General features: G+C 39.3%; 1 protein-coding gene across 2 annotated transcripts in view; it reads right to left on the reverse strand.

The window, feature by feature from the left end:
* fchsd2 (FCH and double SH3 domains 2) overlaps window positions 1–26,589 on the reverse strand; it is a 181,986-nt gene that overhangs the window by 64,070 nt on the left and 91,327 nt on the right. For both annotated transcript variants that reach the window (XM_008117766.3, XM_003225416.4), the window contains exons 4-8: window positions 22,707–22,783; window positions 21,664–21,808; window positions 14,379–14,512; window positions 14,032–14,086; window positions 13,083–13,211 (exon numbers count right to left, since the gene is read on the reverse strand). In XM_008117766.3, coding sequence (XP_008115973.1) covers window positions 13,083–13,211; window positions 14,032–14,086; window positions 14,379–14,512; window positions 21,664–21,808; window positions 22,707–22,783 — 540 coding nt within the window. The remainder of the gene's footprint in view (window positions 1–13,082; window positions 13,212–14,031; window positions 14,087–14,378; window positions 14,513–21,663; window positions 21,809–22,706; window positions 22,784–26,589) is intronic.

The following is a 26,589-nucleotide window of genomic DNA, read 5'->3' on the forward strand; positions in this document are numbered from 1 at the left end:
TTTAAAGAATAACTACTCAGTGCTAAATTCAAAGTGTGCTACAGTAAGTGCTTGCATGCTTTAATAAAACACTTTATAAGAATAGGATTATACATGTGCCTTATAAGAGTAATGTTATTTCTATCCTACTTCCACAGCAAACAACAGGACTTTCCAATTCATCCATCAAATTTATTTGCTCTGGTATTGGGTGCCAAAGTGGGAGAGTGGCAAATTGTAAATTACATACACACAGCAAATTAATTGAGAAACTTAGTTGCTTACGTTGCCTCAAGCTTAGCAGCCAGCACAGGTAAGTCCTCTTTAATATAGGGCCCTTCCAGACAGGCCCTATATCATGGGATCTGATCCCAGGTTTTCTGCTTTCAACTGTATTATATGAGTACCCACTGCCAGATAATCTGAGATAAACAGAAAACCTGAGATCAGATCCTGGGATATAGGGCCTGTTTGGAAGGGCCCACAGACAACCAGGTGGATTTCAAAGCATTTCAGGTGCATTTCAAAGCACTGACAATTGATCTATCAATTTTATCTGGCTGCAAATGGATCCTAATTCCTTTTATAGCATATGCTGTCCATCAGAAAAATAATAATAATATGCATTTAGAAAGTAGTAGGAAATCTTATAGTTGCGAAGGGAAGTGCTCAGCCTTTTGGAGTTGCTGCATTGAGGTTTCCATGTGAAGTTTATAGAATTCAAGTCAAGACCTACCTTTTTTACATTTACGTACATTTTATCAATATATGTGTTTTAATATTTGTTCAATAGTTTTATATTTTACCTGTATGTTTTAATTATGTTGTACCCTGCCTTGATTCTTGAGGAGAGGTAAGTAACAAATAAAATGTATAATCATCATCATCAACAACATCACTACCACCACCACCACCATTCACTAGGACAAGCAGACCTTCCAAAAGACAACTTATTCCAGATCCATCATCTTATTATTCATAATTACACACATGTTGACTTATTTAAATTGCACCAACATTTACAAAGTACTAAGTACTATGAACTTGTTCATATCATTTCAGTTAAAGGGCCTGATAGAGATAGAAAGGAAGTATCGCTTGACCACAGAAATGTTCTCCAAACAAGAACAGTTCACAGCATGAAACAAGATCTCAAGGGTTTCATGACCTAAAGCAGCTTCCCTTTTTGTTCTTCAGCCACCAGCACGCAACACTATACAATTTTTCGGGGCTGTGAAGCTTCCCTGTATGACTGGCCTGCTGAGTCCCTTCCTCTCAGCACATTCTTAAAATAACCACTTCAGCCTTTCTCCATCAGATGGGAAGATCTTTTCCATTTCCCCATCTGACAGCAGCACATGGAATGCAGCTTTACTAAGCAAGCAAGAGTAAGGTGGGTTCTCAGAAGTTATGATGCTAGTATACATAATCAGGGCTGGCTGATGCCAGATCTCATGTTTCTATGCATAAGGCTTTTAAAAAGCTCTTTCATGGCCGTGTAAAGTTGGAAGGATAGTTCCAGAACAGAAAAAGGGAATAGACAATGGTCCGATTTCTAGCATACCCGTGGCTGCGCCAATAAACATACATACATACATACATACATATATACGAAGATATTCTTCCTTGCAACTTGCCGACCTCCAGAATACAGATGTTTGCTGTTTTCATGCTCTTACTGTTTAAGATCCTCTCTGTCCCTCACCTATTCAACAATTGAATTTTTAGTCTACCGTCTCAGTAAACAGTTCTAAGTAGCCCAAAAGCTCAAAACTGCATAAAACCCACCACTGTAAGAGGGATGTTAATTATGTGACACCTCTCATGCACCCAGTGTTATTGTAGTACAAATCCCAACATTCCTCACCATTGGATGTGATGAGCTGCTGTACTCATCACCAAAATCTAGAAAGCTATTTCCCCCTACTCCTATACCTTAACCAGAAAACAATCAGACTTGTACATACTATGGGTTACTGGATAAAGAAAGGCAGCTCTGACAAGACTTGGAGAGAGGGATCTACCTGTTTGGGTTGACCAGGAATTCCCCTAAGTAGATATACCAGATATTCAAGAAACACCAAGGAAATGTCTAAGGGATCGGAAGTATGTAGAGCAAACATTGGAAAATACTTGCATCAACCCGGTTGAGCTGGGTATACTTAGCTTAGGGCCCTTCCACACAGTAATATCACCTAGAACATCAAGGCCGAAAATCCCACAAATATCTGCTTTGAACTAGGTTATCTGAGTCCACACTGCCATATATTCCAGTTCAAAGCAGATATTGTGGGATTTTATTCAGCTCTGTGGAAGGGGCCTTAGAGAAAACAAGGCTGAGAAGGGACATGATAGCCATGTTGAAGAATTTGAAAGGATGGAGCCAGCTTGCTTTCTACTGTTCTAGAGACTACGGCATGTAGAGAATGACTCACATTGCAGGAAAAGGGATCCACTTACCGGTAAATGTTAGGGAATAACTTCCTGACAGAAAGAGCTGTTCAGCAGTGGAATATGCTGCCTGGGAGTTCAGTGGAATCTCCTTCTCTGGAGGTTTTGAAACAGAAGCTGGGTGGCCACCTGTCAAGAGTGCTTTGATTGCGGCTTCCTGCATGTCGGAATGAGGTTGGATTGGATGGCCCTTGCCTTGGGGGATCTTCCAACTCCACAATTCTTGGATTCTAATAATTTTGGGTGATGGTAATGACATCTAAATTCCTGAACAGCTTGGGATCTCGATATTTGTAGGGGTGGCTCTCCCTAAATACATCCACCCAAGGTCTGAGATCTGTTGAAAGGGACTTCTATGTCAGGGGAAAATGCCATCAGAAGACACAGGAGAGGTCCTTCTTTCCTGTGATCCCCCAGTTTAGGGGCCTGGCTAAGGTCTACATTGCTGCCATTTCAACATCTAGTGAAAACATGATTGTTTATAAAAAACGCTTTAGGTACTCACTGCTTTTACACAGATCCATCAACCCATGTGTGTGTGGTCTAAATCTGTTCTGAAGTTTCTCCATACCTCACAACCTCTGAGGATGCCTGCCACAGATGTGGGCGAAACATCAGGAAATAATACTTCTGGAATATGGCCATACAGCCCGGAAAACAACAACCCTGTTCTGAATGATTTTAACTGGTTTTGATATGTTTTCTTTCAACGTCTCAAATTGCTTTAAACTGATTGTGTGTTGTTTGATTATATGCTGCCCTGACATCTTCAGATAGAAGGAGGAATATACAGTATAAACATTTTCATATACCCTGTTTCCCCTAAAATAAGACATCCCCAGAAAATAAGACCTTGTAGAGGTTTTGCTGAATTGCTAAATATAAGGCCTCCCCCAAAAGTAAGACCTAGCAAAGTTTTTTTCTGGAAGCATGCCCGCCGAACAGAACACCAGAGCATGCAGGATCGGTAAATGTATGTACCATAGAGTGTTGTACATAGAAATAATGGTAGTAACAAGAAATTATTGATAGGATTCACAGTTTGTCTGGTTATGCTGGTTTGTGATGTATTATACTGTACTATTGTACAGTATATAATAAATGCTCGTTTTTTGTTCAACAATAAATGTGAATTCTTCTTCATGGAAAAATAAGACATTCCCTGAAAATAAGACCTAGCGCATCTTTGGGAGCAAAAATTAATATAAGACACTGTCTTATTTTCGGGGAAACACGGTATACAGTACATAAGCAAACAAGTATGCACTGACAACCTCCTAAAGCAATTTTGGGAATGGGTTGCTATGAGTTTTCTGGGCTGTATGGCCATGTTCCAGAAGCATTCTTTCCTGACGTTTCACCCACTTCAGAAGTTGTGAGGCATATTGGAAACTAGGCAAGGGAGGTTTATCTATCTGTGGAAGGTCCAGGGTGGGAGAGCTCTTGTATGTTGGAGGCAAGTGTGAATGTTGCAGTTAATCACCTTGATTAGCATTGAAAAGCCTTTGGGAATCATATAGCCTGACAGAAGCTATGTGATTACATTTCCTATTACTTTGACTGGCTTGACCTGATGGGACCTATAGTGTAACATACAAAGGGGCCAGCCATAACTTCCTCTTCCTTGTGTGAAAGTATGCCTCTCTTCGCAGAAAGCAAATGTACCATAATGTACATACTGAAAAGCAGGTGAAAAGAATGACAAGGGAAAGAGTTTGGCTACAATTAGGGTATCCCGAAGAATCTACAGTATGTCTTGATTTTCTCAGTTGAATATATGGGTAACAGATGGTCCTCAATTGTAGAAAAGACTGGAAACAGCTGAACTAGAATCTGATTTGTTATACAATCTGTTCACTTCAGGATGCTGGATTTCTACTGATTTAAAGGGGATGTTATTTGCCAATAAAAGTGCCAAGTAGCGACTCCACATGACCCAGTGCAGCACAGTTCCTTTTCCCTACTTTCTTTAATACAAGCAGTGCCCAACATGTGATTTATGAGATGAACGGTATATTTACTGAAGATAAATGTAAAGTTGGGATTACACACACAGCCAACCATAAAGACTCATTTGAAGTGCTATTTCTAGTAAAGTTTAAAACTCTTAAAGGCCAGTTCTTATTTGAAGGCCCTGCTTTAATAGATACTGGAAAAAGGTCCTATACAAATATTTTCCTGGGAAATTTAATTTATTTACACTGGACAGCTGCCAAGAGGTCTCTCATGCGAAGCCTCTTCTAGAGAATCACACAGCTGATACACCCCAAAACACAGGTACAGATAAGCCCCACAGTTCCCAGTGGAGGTATCTCAAGTTTTTCCTAACAACATCTTACTGTTTTCTGTGCTTACTTTGAGCAGTTTACATTGAAGGTATTTTTCCTCTCACTTCAAACTGAGTTTTTCAAGTAAAACAGAGCTAAAAATACTAAGCAATTTGAATTCCACATTGGTAATCCTTTATTTACAAATGGAAACTAGTGAAGTGTTAAGGCGACTGGAAGAAAAGAGCTCATTTGTATTTGGCTCCTGCTTTCTTCTTTAAAGGGCCCACACCATTCTCCACAATAATGTTTTGAAATATATTGGGCTGAAACAAACTATAACTGGCTCAATGAGATCCAAGAAGTTGCATGAATAGAAATCTGATCCCAAGGATGTATCTGCACAGAGGAATGAATGCAGTTTGACACCACTTTAATTTCCATGTTCAATGTTATGGAACTATGGGAACTGCTGTTTTACAAGGTCTTTAGCATTGTGTTGTCAAAGGCTTTCATGGTCGGAATCACTGGGTTGCTGTGTTGCTTCAACATTCTTTGCCAGAGTGCTAATACCTCATCACCAAACTAGAAATCCCTGGATTTCACAGCCTTGAGCCATGATAGTGGTGTCAAATTGCATTCATTCTACAATATAAAGACACAGCTTCAATCTCGGGTCTTGGCCCTGAAATCTTAAGAGAACAAAATGTAGCTCCTATGGATGTTTAGATATAATTGCCTGAACTCAATACTTTCCCTCCTGCTTGGGAAACTAACCCTGTACAAATCCATGCATTCCTCACCACTGCCTATATTAGCTAGGGCTGCTGGGATTTGCAGTCCAACAACATTGGGTAGGCTACATGATTCCCATTCTTTGGTCTTCGGTCTAACTACTGTACTGCTCCATTTATCAGTTAAGTAAGGAATGAGAATAGAAGAAATATTTTAAATCCTTAGGAAAAACAACACAGTTAATTGTTCTGAGTCCTGGGACATAGTATATTTTCAGAAGAGTTTCGGTTTTTTTTTCAATGGGTTAAGTTTTCATGAATTCTTGCCCAGCTCATCTTGTTCTATGTTCTTTGTTCACTGGTCTGGCTCAGGTTATAATACTTAATTTTACTTGCCACAACCCATATTTTTGACTGAACAGACTCTTCTTTCAGTTTTCCTAGATCAGTCTTCCTCAATTTACATCTAAGGCTTCAGAAACCAACCTCTTGAAATAGGCAGCTAGAACCAGTATGTCTTGGACTTGGACTCTTGAAGACTGCATTCTGAATTTCTGCTCAGCCATGGAAACTCACTGGATATAATCCTGACAAGTTGTGCCTTTTCAGCCTTGAAGAGCGGCAATAGTGGCAAGCCAACAAAACCTTGTGATAGGTTCACTTTAGGGTCACCACAAGTTGAAAATGCCTTGAAAACATAGAACAATTAAATAGTTCTTCTTGAACCTTTTTTCCAAGGAAAAAAACTGAATATTTAAGGAGCGAAAGTGTAAAAAATTAAAAGTTGCAATGCATTTTTAGCACTGTTTATAGATCTAATGACATGTGAGCTATAGTCCTTGAAACTTTAAGCCACGAAGAAATTATTAAGCCTTTAAAGGGACAGAAAAGGCATTGTTTTGTAGCATATTAACATACTCGGCCTTTGGAAACAAACTGATTTGGCTATTTCTATTTCCATCACCTGCTAATTACTTTTTCAAACTAGACATAGTAGGGACTGAAAGTGGGACCCTGTTATGGAAGAGCAAGTCCAGGAGGACAAGTCGATATATCAACATAAAAGGGAAGACTTATCCTTACTTTGACCTAGACATTCACTCCCATCATGTCAGGAATCTTACATACGAAGTGAAATGTGTTGATACACAGGTCTCGGAAAAACGATCTATTGAAATACCTGCACACGAAGATTTGTTTTTGCTCAAACACTTATCTGTTTTAATACTTCACATATTTTATCAGCCAGAATCGAGATTAAGTGTTCTCTACAAATAGGTGTATAGCAGTTCTAGAGAAAGTGTGGTCTGTTTTGATCTCCTTTCCCATGATCACTCAACAACCAATAAATATCTCAACCAGGGTGGTTCGATGTTCAATGACCAAGGATTTTATCTTTCGAGGAAACTGCTTGCTTAAGGGCCCCAGTTCCAGCTGCTGCTCTAATCTTTCCCTCAGTAGTCTGTTCTCACTCCAGAGACGACCGCTTTTATTAAGAACATAAGAAGATTTCTTATGTGCCAGCTCAAGGACCAATCTAGCCTTGTGTCTGGTTTCCCACAGCAAACAATTTGATGCCACAAAGAAATCCACAAGCAGCAATTCCTGTTTCTGACCAGCGATAAAACAAGCAATGTAGAGGAAGGAAAAGGCTCAATTTAAATCATAGCTTATAGAATCATAGAGTTGGAAGAGACCTCATGGGCCATCCAATCCAAACCCATTCTGCCAAGAAGCAGGGGCTTGCTGAACTCCGGTTAATAAGCCATGGCTTAGAAATGGCTGTCAAACAAGAATAAAAAAAATATGGTTTTAATGCCTGAACTGAAAAATCTGAGTTTTTTATATATGCTCCAGACACTGCTACATCACTGAGAACAGAATGCCATCTAAACTAGGGGAAGCATTAGTATTGGATCAGTAGTAGAATTGAACTGTAGTCAAAAAAGGTATTCTAAAGGAACCTGAAACCTTCCTGCCAGACCAAGAGGAAGAGACAGTCTTAAAAAAAAAAAACAAGTCTCATGCCTCTTTCCCCTTCACACCATGTAGTATTTTAGGACTAGGACCTTATCTTCAAGACAAAAGGTATTCTGGACCAAGAGCTGCTTAAACTGTAAGAAAAGGCATGATCATCAAATTTGCAGATAACACCAAATTGGAAGGGATAGCTAATAACTCCAGAAGACAGGAACAAAATTCAAAATGGTCTTAACAGATTAGAGAGATGGACAGAAACTAACAAGATGAAGTTCAACAGGGAGAAATGCAAGATACTCCACTTAGGCAGAAAAAAAATGAAATGCAAAGATAAAGAATGGGGGACGCCTGGCCCGACAGCAGTATGTGTGAAAAAGATCTTGGAGTCCTCATGGACAACAAGTTAAATATGAGCCAACAATGTGATGTGGCAGCTAAAAAAGCCAATGGGATTCTGAGTTGCATCCAAAGGAGTCTAGTGTCCAGATCAAGGGAAGTCCCCTCTATTCTGCCTTGGTCAGACCACACCTGGAATACTGTGTCCAATTCTGGGCACCACAATTTAAAGGAGATGTTTACAAGCTGGAATGTGTCCAGAGGAGGGTGACTAAAATGATCAAGGGCCTGGAGAACAAGCCCTATGAGGAGCGGCTTAATGGGCATGTTTAACTGCAGAAGAGAAGGCTGAGAGGAGACATGACAGCCATGTATAAATATGTGAGGGGAAGTCATAGGGAGGAGGGAGCAAGCTTGTTTTCTGCTGCCCTGGAGACTAGGATGCAGAACAACGGCTTTAAACTACAGGAAAGGACATTAGGAAGAACTTCCCCAATGAGAGAGCTGTTCAGCAGTGGAACTCCCTGCCTCAGAGTGTGGTGGAGGCTTCTTCTTTGGAGGCTTTTAAGCAGAGGCTGGATGACTATCTGTCGGGGGTGCTTTGAATGCGATTTTCCTGCTTCTTGGTAGATTGGGGTTGAACTGGGGATTGGGATTGAGGCCCATGAGGTCTCTTCCAACTCTAGGATTCTATGATTCTATGAAAAGGCCTTACTAACAAGGGAGATTAAGGGCAGGTAGATATGGCCAAGGCATATCTATGGAAAGACAATAAACTCCAGTGTAACACCCACTACCCTTTTTTCTCAAGCTCTTTCTTACATCTTTGAGAACAATAGTCTTGGTTCTTTGACTGAAACCAAAAAAGCCTCTGAGTTGGATCAAACTGAACCATGCAGATTCTCGGACCCCACCTCAACGATACAGCACAGTATAGCTTTTATCCATTTCTCCTCTCAACCTCCTGGATTTGAAAATAAACAATAAAATAGCAAGCTTTCAAGGAAAATTGCAAACCCATCTGTACAAACGGCAAGGTCATGACAACGGCATATGCACCAACAGAAGAATCTCCTCAAAAAACCTCAAGTCAGCAGCTCTCTCTGCTTCCGATCTCTGAACTGGACACGTTCCAGCAAAACAAGTCAAGCATCAAACAAGCGCTCTGTCAAGTTGATTGGTGGGCAGCTGCCCCTGCGTTAGATAAGACCCACACAGCACAAGCCCTCATCTGGAGGGGGAAATAATCTGGTCAGAGATGGAGCATATATAGAACAATATAGGCTAGTAGAAAAGGGAAAGACAGGAGTCGAAATGTGTTCAAAAGTAAATCTCTTTTGAGGCTTAGAATAAAATGATTACAACTAAAAATGCAATAAGAAAAAAAGAGATCAAAATAATTTCAAAGAAATAAATTTAGTGAAAATGCCCTTGACTATGATTTGGAGACATGCAACTAGAAAGTCATGCAGCGTTGTCAACCACAGATGAAAGGTGAACAATGAAGCCTTGCAAGGTAAATTTAGATTGGGCAAATCACACAGGGAAAGAGATTAGATATTTCCTCCAGTGCCGTTCCTTTTCTCTTTGCTCTTGAATGTCCAGGTGTCTTTGGAGGTCAGAAGCACTGCCATGAAGTTTTGAGTCATGTACCAAGATCTGGCGGACAGATCTGGTCACAGTGATCCACACCTCAGCCATGCCTCCAACACAGTGGATGTATATCTGTCTTTGAAGGGTGTTAATAAATGGCTGATGTTGTAAAACAATGCAGACAGATTGCTTCTTCCTATACACTTTACACAGTGGCCCAGCATGAATTCCAAACAGGCTCAGTTCAAGCTACTGGTCCTTACTTATAAAAACATAAAAACAATTTGTACCAAGAATCCTGAAACTCTCAGTCTCCTCCTTTATGAACCTGACCACAGTCTACAATTCTCAGCAGAAGAATTATTGTTTACCTCAATATCTTTACATATATACAGTATTTCTTCTATTATAAGATGCCATTGATTGTAAGATGAGCACTAATTTCAGTATCACCAACAGAGCAAAAGATATAAAGCACACTCTGTTTTCAGATATGTTTCTATAAGAAAAAGGGTATGCCTTAGAATTCCAGAAAGGTAGTATAGTTTTTTTTTCTCCCAGACACATAAGAAATCATTTGTACAATTTGTAAAATTGGCAATTTACCTATACATCACTTGTACCACCAAAACACCCATTAAAACGGGGCCAGGGTGGCACAATGTGTTAAACCTTTGTGCTGGCTGAATGGTGACCTGAAGGTTGAAAGTTCAAATCTGTGAGATGGGGTGAGCTCCTGTCTGTCAGCCCTAGCTTTGTAGGGACAAGAGAGAAGCCTCCCAGCAGGTAACACATTGGGGCATCCCCTGGACAACATCTTTGTAGATGGCCAATTCTCTCACACCAGAAGCAACTTGCAGTATGTTCTCAATTCACTTCTGACACAATTAAAAAAATTATTAAAGCTAACTTTCCCTGTCCTCCACATCCTAAAACAACAATAGCATAAATTTTAAAAATTAATATGGCCTCCATACTTCCCAGCTTAAAGACATACGGCAAAAACATTACTGTCATCCCACTAATTTCCTATCATAGAAAACTTCTTCATTCAGCCTCACTATCTCAATATTTCACTTAATCTTTAAAATAGCAACCCTTTTTAAACATTTTCTTTATAAATGCAAGTGTGGAGAAGAGCAAACCACAGACCACCTACTACAATGCAGCCTGAGCTCTGCCAATGCAGCCTGAGCCCTGCCTATGGAGGACCTTCTTACAGCAACATCAGAGGCACTCCAAGTGGCCAGCTACTGGTCAAAGGACACTTAGTATAATGCCATTTTTTTAACTTTGTGTTTTTAAATACATTACAACTGTACCTTTGGTTCGCTTCTGACATTATAAATAAAGTTTAGGAAAGGACGGAAGCTCGTGAATATATTACTAAGGAGACAACACCATTCTCCCAGTTGAAGGTTTACACAATGGTGATACATGAGAGGCACCAGGGATTGCATCTAGGTTCTCCTGCATTCTTACAGCTCATCTGTGTTCCTCTTCCACATATCAAATAATTTCAATGTGCAGAAGAGTCTCACTTATCCAACACTCACTTTTCCAACGTTCTGGATTATCCAACACATTTTTGTAGTCAGTGTTTTCAAAACATCGTGATATTTTGGTGCTAAATTCGTAAATACAGTAATTACAACATAACATTACTGCGTATTGAACTACTTTTTCTGTCAAATGTGTTGTATAACATGTTTTGGTGCTTAATTTGTAAAATCATAACCTAATTTGGTGTTTAATAGGCTTTTCCTTAATCCCTCCTTATTATCCAACATATTCACTTATCCAACGTTCTGCCGGCCCGTTTATGTTGGATAAGTGAGACTCTATTGTATAACTAAACCAGTAGGTTTAGGAATACTTTACAGTATTTACCTGCAGTAACTGGGAGGCAAAACTGGGACCTTTTTGCCTCCAAGGTTCAAATTTTTGCTCTGAGGACATTTTCTTGAATGAAATCACTTATCGACTCCACCCCCATGCTTTAATGTGTTTTGTGTGCCATGTCTATAATAATTTGATTGGAAATGAAAGAAGAAAGCACAGGGTGGAATAAAGAAAATGTCATCTTCATCCTGATTTAAGACCCCTGCAAATCAGGGTCTCCTGAAAGCTCATCCTGTGTATAAAGTTACTCATCCTACCAGCAATGGATCTGCGTGTGTCTTTTAACTCTATTCATGTTCTCATTTTTCTACATATATATGACAAAACTAAATTGCATCATGGTATCATGAGCCAAGGGCTGTCTTATCCTGCTGTAATTTTGGGGCAGTGATGGTAAATTATTTAAGAAGCATGGCGCTCCTCCAAGAAAAGTGACATTAAATTGATTTTTGGATCATCTCCCCAGATTGCATTAATAATTAAAACAGCATTTTTGAAAGTACACGGCCCAGCTGTCTGTCTGGGGGTTTAAAGAGGGCTCATTTCAGTCCTCATGTTTCCCTCTCAAGAGCCGAAGTGCCTCCGGTGCATGCCCCACTGACACACACACACACACACACACACACACACACACACACACACACTGCTCACAATTCCTTTACAATTCCAGTATTTAGTGGTAGGCAAACAAGAGGGCAAGGGTTCTGGCTGACACAATAGTCTTATACTTCAGGAAAAAGGGATAACGATTCTAAGAGTTTGAGTTCATTTTTACTTTTAAAATAAGGGCAGAATGCGGCAGATGCTCCAACTTTGGAAACTATTCAGATGATCTGAGAAAGATAAGATGAAGTCCACCATCATGACTGGTAATCTTTACAGAAAATGTTCAGCCAGAGCATAAAACCAAGTATATTTTACAATATTTATATAGGTATTTATCTTGGAAATAACTTCAGCTCTAACAGACTAGGATTCAGAAAGGTACTTCATAAGCTTTTTGGTGTTCAGCACTTTAGACAGTTCTCTTTCTTTCTGCAGCAAACTCTTAAACTAAAATGTGATTTGAGAAGATGACAGGATATATATATACATACACACACACACACAAATCCAAGACCTCTTTGAGTAAGAAAAATTAATTGCATTGTTCCTCATTTAGAATATTCTATGCACAGGAATTCAACATTAGGTAGCATGTCATGTTCCATATCAAACAGAGGTATGTATCAACCACAGGTTTAGAATCCTAATCATGGTCTCAACTATCAAATGTTCAATATGCAAATTAGAATTTCTAGTTTTTGATTCTAATCATTTCTGCAATCAAATTCAGAAGTTCACTCATATTTCTATGATAAAACAGCCTCCAAAGACAAAGCCATGGCTGTAAACATGTGGAGTTTTTTTGTGTGAAAATAGAATGTCTGTACAAATCATAGTTTGTAAATGGACTTCAAACAACAGCTTCTTTCTCTGATTTGCTGGCTGGCTGCACATGACTTTTAAAGAAATCATTGCAATCACCAAAGTCATTTGCATAAACATGACTTGATATGCACTTTCAATGCATAAAGTGATCCACTGTCTCTACCTCTGCTACGCATTCCCTTATTGTGGGAATTGCGTAATTGCATATTTTCTGGCATGCTCCATGAAGTTGGCATGCACCATTAAACAAAAGGCCTCCTAAGATTTATCTGAATCTCTTTACACGCAGCATAAACCTCCTTAGAGCAAAACAATATTTTGCCATTTTATCTGCAATATATCTTACAGAAGAAAGACTGAGCATAGTGGGAAAAAGAAAAGTTTTCTAGCCAACACTGTATGCCATTACCTTCATAATGTTTACTAAGTCCGTCTGATAATAGCGATCTTGGTGCGCATTCGCAGCTGCTAAAGTGAGAAGGTAGTCATTCCTCGCATGAGTAGCTTTGGAATTACACTCAGAGCGCCGTGCTTTTAACTGCAGCAGAAAAGAAAATTACATGGTAAAAAAATGATCAATATTAAATGTGGAGAAGTTTGATTATATTTATGTATCCATTCATTTATTCATTCATTCAATTTACTCTGCCTTCCACCGAACAATCCATGATGGCTTACAAAATTTAAAATAAACATTCAGCTCAAAATGTACTCTAGTCGTCCCTCCAGATTTGCAGATTTGACTTTTGCAGATTCGATTATTCACAGGTTTATTTTAAAATGTTCTAAGATTCTCCCTCCAGTGTGTCTCCATGGTCAACTTCCTCTAGCAATGCTTTAGAACAATCTAGAGATTTCTAGAAAGAGCCTTCACACAATCTTTACTATCGTCTAAGTAAGCTTTTCCTTCAAAGGGTATTCCAGCTTGCTGAAAGAAATGCTACATGAAATATTTTGTGCTTTTTGGTGAAGTAAATAACCAAATACTTCAAGGGTAAAAAAGAGCCAGTGGTGAAAGTGAGACCGAACCCAAGAATTCTTCTAGGTTCCTGCTCTCTAAACACAGCAGGTAGAATGTGTTTGTTGCTGTGTTATTCCCTCCTGTGGAAGCAATACCCTTGGTTCAATTTGTGTAAGAATCCCATCCCATTATTAAAAATAGATGATAACAGATTAATCAGAAATGTTCAAAAATTACAAATTCCAATGGGATTTTGAAGTTAACACTGGGAAATAAAGCTGTTCCTGTCATAGTTTGCCTAGTTTTATGAGGCTCTACTTTCTGGACATCTGCGACTGATTCCCCAGACAAAAACACACACCTAAAAGTATATTATGCAACTTATATTTAAACTCACCTTTACACTTGCCTTCTGTAAGCTTATCCTTGACTGAAAAAGACTAAGTTTAGACCTGTAGTACAAAATAAAACAAAAAAATTTAGAATCATTAGATTCCTAGAATGGATATCATATTTAGAGAGGTTTTTTTAAAGGGCTTGAATTCATATTTTGGAAGATCCCTGCCAACAGCACTGACGCCAGAGAGAATATTTTTCCTGGTAACCTAGAGATATTTCTACAGGTGACAGGGAACGTGTCTATATATCAGCTTGGACAAGACCACAAATGGTCAATCAAGAAGCACTGCATAAAGCTGTTTAAATCAATTTACATGCAGAAATTGTGGACAGGCTGGAACATACTTGGCCTCAATATCGGCCTTTTCACGGACGGCATGAGCCATCTGCTCCATTTCAAAGTATTTCTTCTTCCCCTTTGCCAAATCTTTTACTGTCTCTTGCAGTTCAGCCTGGATCCTGGTCAGCTGCTCCACACACTAAAGAAAAGAAAAAGACATAGAAAAAGTAAATCAATGTGAGGTTTTATCCTGTTTTCCCTACTGAAGTAGGACTATTGTTACTACTGTATCTCTAATTCAAAAAGCTTTCATTCTTATTCCAGTCAAGTTGGTGCAAGTTAACTTTTTTTCTGTATGAGAAGGCGGCAAGCCTTAATGATTGCCATCTCTGGCAAGTTGTTTCAGCAACAATTATAGCTGTTTTATTAGGGATGATTCTTTTCTACCGGGCTGCAGGCAAATGAGTTTCACAGCTTCTTCCCAAAGAGCAGATAATTCTGCAATAACTCATGTGAACAATAACACAGAATTAGAAATTATTGTACAAATAGAAATTACTACATATACTCATGCACAAGTCTAGAAATTTTAGTAAAAATAATGCCTCAGATACTTGGGTCGACTTACCCACAGTTCAATATGAGTACAGCTGCCACCTTTTGTAGAACCCCAGAATGGAAAAGAATCTTCCTTAGCTCTGATGAAAAAAGGAACTATGCCTTCTCTCAATAGAGCTGAGAGCTTACTTAATCTATCCTGGGAGAACTTAAAAGAAGTGTCAAACTCCTCTAATATCTCTGTTATGATGGCAATTCTGGCCTGGGTGGGGAGGTGTTGGCAAACAATGGTGGCCTATGGTAGTGATGGTGCTTTCCTATCTCCAAAGAATGACCCCTGAGAAATCTACAAGTCTTATCAAAACTCATAACCTTGCCCCCAAAGCCTGCTCTACTACTCCTACATGAGATGGACTATATGTGAGCATATATTTCTTAAAAAATGAGAAACAGTGTTCTATGGATGACTACTAGCTAAAAGACTAAGTTCCTCACTTGTGCCAACACTACACATTTCCTACGTAGCCTTGTTTGACAACATCACCGAAACATCTGGCAAAGCTGACACACCACTGGTCCGCCTTGTGTATGCCATTGGGCAAGCTAACTCATTCTTCTGATTCCAACTTATTTCATAATGTGGATTTTACTTTTAAGTGGGCCAGCACAACTTGTGGCCCTCCAAACGTTTGGAATTCCAACTCCAGAAGCCCTGGCCAGCTTGCCCAATGGTCAGGAATTCTGGGAGCGGAAGTCCCAAAACCTGGAGGACCACAGGTTGTGCAGGCCTGCTTTTAAGCATCCAAAGTGCTTTTCAAAGAGACCTTCATATTAGTCTGTTTCAGCACAAAACAATAACAATAAAAGAGTGAAGAAATCAAGCAGCAGTACTGTTGAGATGTAATTGGTTTATTTTAGCATACACGTTTGTGGACATCAATCCATTTCATGAAAGCTCATGATAAAATACAGCAGTTAGTCTCAAAGCTTCTGCCCTGGGGGTTCTTCTGTGAGTGGTTGTGTAAGATGCTCTTTTTTAAAAGCTTTACAAATAGTTCATGGCATGGGAACAGTTACCCAAGAAAGCTTTTCTTTCTTAAATAAACATGAATGAATACAACTCCTACCTTTTGTGGTCTGTGGGGTAAGGCACTGGCTAAAACTCAATCACTGGGAGAGGTTTCACAATGGCCATGCCACTGCCCCAGGGCTCTAGAATTAGGTTCCTCATGAAATACAGAACTGCAACTGGGATGGTTTTTGTGTGTGTGTGTGCAGAATGCAAACCCTATCAGTCCCAGAAAGCTCTACAAGGGCTTTAGTGTGCCTTTGAATGGATTTCTGTGATGGTTATTTCTGTAAATGCCATTTGAAGACATTTAAAGAATTTCCTTCACCCTATTTAACTACTTTCACCTTGGTTTTAAAAATATTTTAATTGTATTGTCGAAGGCTTTCATGGTCGGAATCACTGGGTTGATGTGAGTCTTTCGGGCTGTAAGGCCATATTCCAGATGCTTTTTCTCCTGACGTTTCACCCACATCTGTGGCAGGTATCTCACAACCTTTGAGGATGCCTGCCACAGATGTGGGTGAAACACCAGGAGAGAAAGTGTCTGGAACATGGCCATACAGCCCAAAAGACTCACAGCAACCCATGTTTTAACTGTATTGTTTTAAGCACTGTTGAGGAATGGGATGACTGCCTTCCAGTTCCAGTAAGCTTCTTCTTCTAAATAAATAATTTAGAAGCCAGGCCTTGTGGCTTTACACATAAAAGCTATTCCATACTTGATCTTGTACCAGTTAGGGGCTGATAAAAAGTTGGAGGGTCATTTCCACCTGCTTGTGTACTGCAAAAACATCCTTACTGATAACCAAAATTCACTTTCATACTTTTTTAATGTATTAGGATGCCTCCTCAAAAGAATTTGCTATCAAAACTTTGATGCTGTCACCATCCTCAGTCAAAACAGCGATTTTAGTTCATCTGTCAATATTGTGATTTGGAGACTGGGAAACTATGGGCACCAATCCCAGAAATGTATGGTTGAGAGATTATATGATTCCAGTTCCTGCCTTAAAGCAAGAAAATCTAGCAAATATGGAAGTCTTAGTAAATATAATAATAATCATCACCATTACCATCACCATCAGCATCTTTATTTCTATCCTGCCCCATCTCCCCAAAAGGACTTGAGGCAGCTCACAATGTAAGTAAAACACAATAAACAATATATACAAAGTAAATAGGGCAGGTTGTTATAGGCTCAACACAAGGCATCTTCAATTAAACAGGTCCCAAGCAAAAAAAGAAAAAAAGAAATTTACTTTGGGATTTGAAGAACTGCCATAGTTTAGAAAAGGTAATTGTGGGCAAAATGGCAATAGGGTAAGGTAGCTTTATCTGTTTTCTTTGTGGAAAAGATGAAATATGTCTAAACTAAATCTGAACAGCAAGCCCTATTAATTTGGATACACCTCCAAAGCAAAGGATAGAAACCCCACTAAAACATAAATGCCCTGAAAGAACAGGAGGTGCACTCACTTTTCAGAACTGTGTGATGCTGGCTGAAGAAGAATGGGCTGGAATAAAGGCTATAAAACATTATGTAAATATTGCAAAATGACTGACACCTTAAAATGCAAGGTAAATTTTCTTGCCTCAGACACAAGATGCCATCTCAATCTTTGATGCTTGGTTGAAAGAGATGCATTACAAAATACCTCAAGGACTTTTAAGGGTGGGAACCGGCAGAGCTTTCCGTACCATGGCTAAATTTAGAATAGGAGTAGACAAAATTGTGTGCTTTAGTTGGGTTTATAACTCCAAGAAAGCAGGAGCTGTCAAGCATTTCCTTAGCTCCTGTTTTAAGCACTTGAAATGACAGTTATTCTCTTTAAGATCTCTTCACACAAACCAGTACTTTCATTCACTTCTTGGAAACATACAAACTGTCTTTGAAAAATTATAGCTTTACAAAAAGCAAGCTTGACAACGAATGATTCTTGATTCTTCTCACAATTGCACTATTGTGTAGCCAAACAATAGATGTTCAGTCTCTCTTGCGGGTGTTAAAATATATAGGAGCCCCCAATGGTGCAATGAGTTAAACCCTTGTGCTGACAGGACTGCTGACTGAAAGGTTGGTGGTTCGAATCCTGGGAGTGGGGTGAGCTCCCGTCTGTCAACTCTAGCTTCCCATGCAGGGACATGAGAGAAGCCTCCCACAGAGTGGTAAAACATCCAGGCATCCCCTGGACAACGTCCTTGCAGATGGCCAATTCTCTCACACCAGAAACAACTTGCAGTTTCTCAAGTCGGTCCTGACACATAAAAAAGTACATACTACAGACCCAGAACAGTATAGTGATCTGAGTACTGGACTATGACTCTAGAGTCCAGGGTTCAAATCTCCTTAGGGCCATGGAAATCCACTGGGTCATTTTGGACAAACACCACTCTCTCAACTTCAGGGGAAGGCAGTGCCAAAACTGCTTTGAATAAGTTTAACCAAGCAAAGCCCAGTATAGGGCTGCCGGAAGTTGGAAATTACTTAAAAGTACAAAAAAATAAAATTCATATCTCCAAATGAACACGTTCAATAAATTAAGTATCACGTTTTTCAAGAAGCTACTGTATAAATCCATGAGTACAGAATAAGACATCAGAATGGATTCAGTTTTCAGAAAATTCAGGTGTGTTCTACTAGAGCAACCTTTTTGACTTACAGAGCCCTTTTTAGAATCAGTTTCTATGGAGAAGTCCCTTTTTGACTCGTGGAGCTCTTTTTAGAATCAGTTTCTAGGACAGAGCCCCTTTTGACTCGAAAAACTGTTTTTAGAATCAATTTCTATGTGCGCAACAGGCCAGCGCCTCATCATCTGTCCATCAGCCTCGTCATCTGTCCGCCTCACCCTACAATAATTTTGGAGTTAGTGGCAGCAGAATGGCAAAGCATCCTCTGCTAAAGGAGGTGCGAAATTCAACTAGGCAATTTCCATTCAGAATGTAATTTCTGACTTTCTTATTTTGATTCTTTTTTTATTTCATATTCTTGGATTTAATTCAATTTTTATTTATTTTATTTTCCTATAGTAGCCATGGACCCCCTGGGAAGTGCACATGGAGACCTTAGGGCTCCATTGAGCACAGGTTGGGTACCACTATCCTAGAGAAAAGCACCTCCAGGAGAAGTTGGATTGAAGAGAAAAATTAGTAAGGAACTAGCAATTCCTCTCACCACTTTCCTACTACAATTATGTATGTAGCAACAATGCAAAAAATGATTCTAAGACATTTTTATTATTTCAAAGAAGCATCTAGAATTGAAGATGGGGTAGGGAGAAAAACAACTTCAGTGAAGCCGAAAAACAGTGTTTGGGAGCTCTCTGGATTTCCTCCACTTTCAACACTGATCTATAACACATTTAATTATCAAAAGACTAAGCAAAACGTGTGCTAGTTTAGGCAGGTTGTGGTGAACGGAGTCCCTTTTCGACTGCATTTGTTTCTGGTACCTGCCCAAAACTACATTGCTGTAAATGTGGGAAAAGAGTTCCAGAGAAGATGCTCTAACAAGGAGCACTTTATCCACAATATTATGTCTCCACCATTTGCCTCCATTAATCACAACAGTTGTCCAGTGTATTGAAGTACAAGCTTGCCTCTGTCCTGGCTTTCTGGCCAGATGCCTGGGGTGCCTTTCCAGGATGCGGCTGCATCATCTCAATTTCCGCTGCACCCTTGGATCCTTGGCTAATTCTGTAAATATTTTAAAAAAGATACCACACCTTACATTCAAAGCATGGGATAATTTGGAAATGTTCAAAGCTGCCTCTAAAGATGCTTCTTTCTCATTGATTCCTGCTTACATCACAGGACTATTCAATTTCATTTAGCAAGCAAGTTCTCCTCTCTTTTGCTGGCTGTTCTCTCTCAGCTATTTTGAGCAAAATTGTATGATGGCATGATTAACTGTGTTGCTTCAGGAAAATAAGATCAACTCAATCACTTTCAACAAGAGAATATCTATATTCATAAAGTTAGACAGTGGGGTCCCGAATCTCTCAAAGTCATCTATTTCATTTCCTTGTATAATAGTTTTTAAACTTTCACCCAAATAGTCCCATTGTGTCTCCTCATTGTTTGTTTCTAGCACCTGGCAGGAAGAGATGGTCATGGTCTAGAACTTCCATGTAGATGTCATGGCTAATACTCAGATTGGAGCTATCCTCCATTAATATTTTAAATGTTCTCTTTACAGTAAGGGATACTGTCCATTTGTCTGTCTGTCTGTCTGTCTGTCTGTCTGTCTGTCTATCTATCTATCTATCTATCTATCTATCTATCTATCTATCTATCTATCTATCTATCTGTGATCCCTCGTGGCCAAGTCTGGTTGTCTTCGAAGGGTAGCGTCTTGGCGATGGGTCCGTAAGAGACTGCAGAGATCTAGTTTGGATCCGCATGGTCCTTCTTTCATACATCTGGGTGAAAGATGGTCCTGATAAGAATACTTCTGGAACATGGTCACACAGCCCGAAAGACATACAACAACCCTGTGGTCCTGATAAGAGTTTGCTCGAGGCGCCTTCTTCCTCTTGGCATATTTCTCCCTTTCCCCCTCTATTCATGCCTCTTCAAAATCCATAACACTGTTGGTAACAACTGACCTCCAGTTATACGCTCAAGAGCCAGGGCTTTCCAGTTCTTGCTTGGTGTTTTATTTCACATGTTTAAGGTTAGCTTTAAGTCCATCTTTAAATCTCTTTTGCTGTTCACCAGCATTCCATTTTCCATTCTTGAGCTGAGAGTAAAGTATCTGCTTTGGGAGATGATGATTGGATCGAAAGCTTTCATGGCCGGAATCACAGGGTAGTTGTGTGTTTTCTGGGCTGTATGGCCAAGTTCCAGAAGTATTCTCTCCCGACATTTTGCCCACATCTATGGCAGGCATCCTCTGAGATTGTATATCATATACCTCCAAACTTCTGAGGATGCCTGCCATAGATGTGGGCAAAACGTCAGGAGAGAATACTTCTGGAACTTGGCCATACAGCCCGGAAAACACACAACAACCCTGTGATTCTGGCCATGAAAGCTTTCGACAACACATATGCTAGCAGTTCTCTTTTTGAAGGATAGTCCTCTAATCTGTCCATGTGCTCCTTCATCTAGTAAAACACAGGCTGAAAGAAATATCTGTGCTTGTGTTTGGAAAGGAAAAACCTTTCTCTTTACTTGCTCCTTTGACACAGTGAAAATTCAGACAACCCCACAAAAGTGTCCACAGTTTCCGGCTAGCAAATGCAAATAAAATATGGCATGTAAAAAGAATAAGTTGCTGAGTGAGATTTTCATTTTGATAGTGAAAGAAATAAAAATGCTAAGGCAATGACTTCAATGGGCATATGAGGTAGACAAGCATTGAAATGCTATGACCCACTGGTCATTTCCACAGTCATAAGCATGAAAAAGAACAATGACACATAGACCATTTGATTCTAAACAGAATATAGGATCACAAGTTATTTCCTAAACAGTAGACAACAAAGTGTTCCCGAATAGATGACTGGTGTACAAGTCATAACTCTTGATATCAGGGATGAGGTTGTTACAGCTCCTCTATCTGAATTGGAGGAAGCATTCTTCATTATAGCCTACACGATACAGAGTAGATAATGTAAACAAGGATTGTTAACAACCCTTCAGCCATAAAATACAATTTGTTAAGTGAACACTGCTGCCCCAAACAGAAGCTATACCAATGAAATCTCCAAAAACAATACCTTTTTCAGCTGCTGTTCTTTAAAACATTTCACTGCTCTGGCAGGTTCCGAAATTAAGTTCTTATAGTTTTCACAGATATTGAGCCTGGACTGAGCCACCTGCACCGTGCCTTCAAGAAATGATTTCCACACTGGATACATGCTCCTAAAAAAACAGGGAATATCTATTAGTGGGGAAGGTAAAGAAGGAACTAAGGGATTCTACTGCTGTTAGCAGTTTACATTAACTTCATATTTTCTGCACAGCTTCACAGAGTCAGATTATGATTCATTCTTAATAATGGAATACATATTCCTCCATTAAACTGTAATAAGATCTAGCACTTGACCAGTTTCTGTAAACACAATTGATAGTGCAGATATCTGAGTTATGTGAGGAATACCTTTAAGATGTTGTTATACCTGGGAAATCTGAAGAATGTTACTACGAGGTATGTGAATCCCAGTTTTGGGAGAAAAGGAGAAAATGAATTTATATTAAAATTTAAAATAATATGGAGGACTCTGGCTATATTTAGAACACCGATTTGAACGTTTATTTAACGTGATTTTAGGCCAGTTTTTTTAGTTACCTTTTCTATCTTCAGGTCATCTTTTAGGGTATGATCTAATCTGCAAGTTTCCTTCAAAGCAACTCAAAGGGAAATGAATTGAAGAAAGAGGTTCTATTCCATTATCCATTAAGAAAATCTATTCTCTATGTATCAATCTGTGTCTGTATGAATTTAAACTGAATCCACATGTTCATTGGGGGAAGAAGATTTATACATGTCTCAAGAAATACTAGCATGGTTTTATTGTTCTATTCAACTCAGAAACATTTTTCAGTTTTCTCAGGTATATTGTCACCTTATAAATAAGTATATTTGTACCTTAGGATGCAAATATACTTATTAATAAGTATATGGAACAACAGAGAACTCTGCCAATGATTCACCAATGCACACTATTAGCTACAAAGCAGAAAGTAATTGATTATATTTTATAGGGAGCAAAATCAAACAATGGAAGACATCTGAAATGAGTATATTTCTCAAAATTACCTAAAATCATTTCGCTCTTCAACTTTTATCCCAGGCCACTCTTTCTTTAAGTACTGGCTAGCCAATTTCTGGATGCCCTGTAAAAATAAAAATAAAAAGGATTATTTAAAAATGAACATGTACTATAAGCATTTTCCCACTTTATCTCAAAACATTCAATAACATTTTTAAGGAGGAAGTGGAGTAAGGTCCCTGTCTACAGTACTGGATGTAAATTTTCAATGGGGCTTATAAGAACTCAGTTGCTAAAACTCACGAACACAATTAAACAGCAATATCATGTAAAGATGTATGGATGAAGAAACATGTAATTGCAATGCCTAAGCAATTTGTTTGTTCTCCTACTTAGAATTCTATTGGAACAGCATTACTCATGCAATTCCTCACAAGAGTTAATACTCAATTCTAGAATAACAGTATTTTTAATGGTACATATATGAGAAAATTCCTCTATCAGTTAGTAGAATAATCTGATGCAAACTGCAATTATTTGTACTATTCTGATGTTGAGATCAGGAATTAAGTTTCAAATCGGCTATAACTCATGCTGCCCAACCCTGTCCTCGCCAATCAAAACATCTCTTAATGTTAGTGCCAAAACAGCCCACCTTGCAACAATGATTTGCATGTGAAGGTAAATAGTAGTATCACGGAATGTCTTAGAAGAACTTAATTCCTTTTGAAGTTTACAAAACAAAAAAGGAGACCCCCCTCATTTTGGGGAATGGAACAGCAAAATGAGAATGGCATTTTCCCTTCCCACTGCTTTGCCTGTGTATTTTGAACTGCAATGGAGGTTTTGGGAATCCATCTCAGGGCAGAAACAAGGGCTGCAGGAGTGAAAAGAAGGAAGGTCTGCTTGTGTTAGCCTCAGAACCATCCAGGATTTGGGCCACTCAACTGCTTAGGCTTTATGTCTCCTGAATTAACTTATTTTTATACATTGTACATGTGTGATTTCTTCATTTTAAATGGTAATTTTCAAATGGTGAGTTTTGACCAATTTGTTAGGAAGCCATGAGAAGTTTTTGGAAGAATTGCAGAGTAAGTAGGAAGAACTGCACAAGGTGATTTGGAACCAGCCTGGCATATTGGTAAATCAGATTATTAGGGCATGGCTGAGGGAGTTCTTGACATGAATACCACTGAGCAACTAACCCATGTTAAGTTTGAGCTGACATGGTCCTAAAACCAATGAAAGTAACTTGCAATCAATCCTTATTCCCTGGGACAGGGCTGGAAAGATCAATGACACACACATCAAGCTAGAAGGAAAAACAGTCCTGCCATTGGCGTATGCCAAGTTAAAAGACTTGAACTTCTGAGTTTTTGGATATGTCACGTAGGAAGTCATAAATGGTGGTGACAGTAGCTCTTTTTCAGTCAGCACCACAGTCAGTTTGTATTCCTAGTCAGTGTAGAGTATAAGGTTCTCCTTGTTCTGTGCTCAAGGCCACTTGCGGCTTCTTCCCTCAAAAGGTCCCTGAGACAGAGACCATCACTGTTTGGCTCCAACTGGGAAATCGACCAATAGTTTAACCTTCGACATAGTTTCATTGGAAACGAGGCCCAGGAGTAAGCACAGGACTTGCCCATGGGTCACTTGGCACCCTTTTAATTCAAACAGTCAGGACTCTAATATTTAAATGCACCAGGGGGATCCCATTACAGTAGAAATTATATTAACCTAATAGTTGTATATGTCTCTATGTGTAGACATAAGTATTGTGATAACTTCTGCTGCAATGTCCTCAAGCTGATGGAAGGAAAGTGAAAAATGGTTCAAAATATACACTAATAAATATGGCAACACACAGTTACCATTTTCCCAGCCCATCACCAAACTTTCTTTCAACGCTACATGTAAATCCCTTGATATAGGTATAATGCTTAAACCAATTTTTCTGTAGCTGAGCTAATAAGCAAGCAGCTTTGTACATTTCTCAGCTGTGCAGCATGTGGAAGCATAGACAGCCTCAGAAGCAACAATGACATGAGAGCTGAGGACAGTGCTGAGAGCCAGCGGGGTGGAGTGTTTTGAGTGTCAGACTACAACTCCAGAAACCAAGGTTCAAATCCCCATTCAGCCACAAAACCAACTGAGTGATCTCAAGCAAGTCACGTTCCCCCAAACTCAAAAAAAGAAACACCCCTCTTTGAACAGATCTTGCCAGGAAACTCCATGATAGGGTTGCCATAAGTCATAAAATACTTTAAGGCATGCAACAACAATAACAAGTTCAAGAGGTTAGTTGTAGTCACAGAAGATGGATCTAGATAGGTCTTCCCATTCTTCTCTAAGATATTACCATGACAAGTTTGGTAAGGAAACAATTTTTAACAAGCTGTCATCCTTTTGAAACAAGAGACTGAGCGTTGCCTCTGCGACATTTCTGAATGAATGAGGACTACAATGATTTGAATAGTGTTCCACAGAGTGATGCATCACACAGCCTGATACATGGATTTCTTGCTGATTGGAGAACTGAATAGGCAAGAACACACCTCAGGAGCCTCAGTCAGGCCTCTTCTTCTTGCCACGTAAGTCAGGTAATCCTGAATGCTCAATCCTTTCAAGGCTGATTTGTACAAGATGGTCTGTTTAAATAGACACTCTTTATTATTTAAGTGTTTCCTGAAGTGGAAGACTACCTGAGGCAGGTGAATCCAAGTGCATGGGCATGAGGAAAACTTCAAAGGTCTTTCCCCAAAACACTGCTCAATTAGAATAACAATTTCATCTTTGTAATGGCATCAACTTTTGCTAAAATTTGAAGCGGTGTTAAATAACTATACCACAGAAACTTCTCAGGCAATATTGTTTGTATTTGGATGCTACTTCAGCTTTCTTGGATCCCATCTTGGGAAAAAGGTGAGGTATACTTTCAATAAATCAAAAATGTACACAGGTGAGAACTGGTGAAAAATGTGTTGTTGAAGGCTTTAATAGCCAGAATCACTGGGGGTGCTTTGAATGCTATTTTCCTGTTTCTTGGCAGGGGATTGAACTGGATGGCCTGTGAGGTCTCTTCCAACTCTATGATTCTATGGTTGCTTTGAGTTTTCCAGGCTGTATGGCCATGTTCTAGAAGCATACTCTCCTGACATTTCACCCACATCTATGGAAAGCATTCTCAGAGGTTGTGAGCTCTGTTAAAAACTAGGCAGGTGGGGTTTATATGTCTGTGGAAAGTCCACGGAGGGAGAAAGAATTCTTGTCTGTTTGAGGCAAGTGTGAATGGCCTTAATAGCAAGAATTAATCAAGGTGACCAGCTGTACCATTCACACTTGCCTCAAACAGACAAGAGGTTTTTCTACCATCCTGGACTTTCCACAGATATATAAACCTCACTTGCCTAGTTTCCAACAGGCCGCACAACCTCTGAGGATGCCTGCCATAGATGTGGGTGAAACATCAGGAGAGAATGCTTCTGGAACATGGCCATATAGTCTGGAAAACGCATAGCAACCCACTGGTGAAAAACTTCTAATATGATCCAGCAGTGTGGTGCTGCAGCGAAGAAGGGAGCTAATAATTTCAATAATTTTATTTTAAATTATTCCATTAACAAGAGCATTTGCAGGTCCAGAATCAAAAATATTCCACAATATCCAACGAAGAGGAAAATATATGTTTGCATTAGGTACAATGTTGTTCAGAGTAGCGGCCAGCCCTCCTAGTTTGCAAAACAGAGAACACCAACACTAATACAAAGTATTTGCTTGACAAATTTTGTCCCAGGTGGCTTATCTGTTTTAAAACCCAAGGACATTATTTATATAGTTCTTGCAGTGACAATGTCAAATATCTGCTTTGTAAGCCTAGTTTGGTGTGAATCCAGCAACATGATCTTGGGGGACTGAAATGACCTATCTGCTTAG

The sequence above is a fragment of the Anolis carolinensis genome, chromosome 3, assembly GCF_035594765.1.
Source record: "Anolis carolinensis isolate JA03-04 chromosome 3, rAnoCar3.1.pri, whole genome shotgun sequence".
Classification (NCBI taxonomy): domain Eukaryota; kingdom Metazoa; phylum Chordata; class Lepidosauria; order Squamata; family Dactyloidae; genus Anolis; species Anolis carolinensis.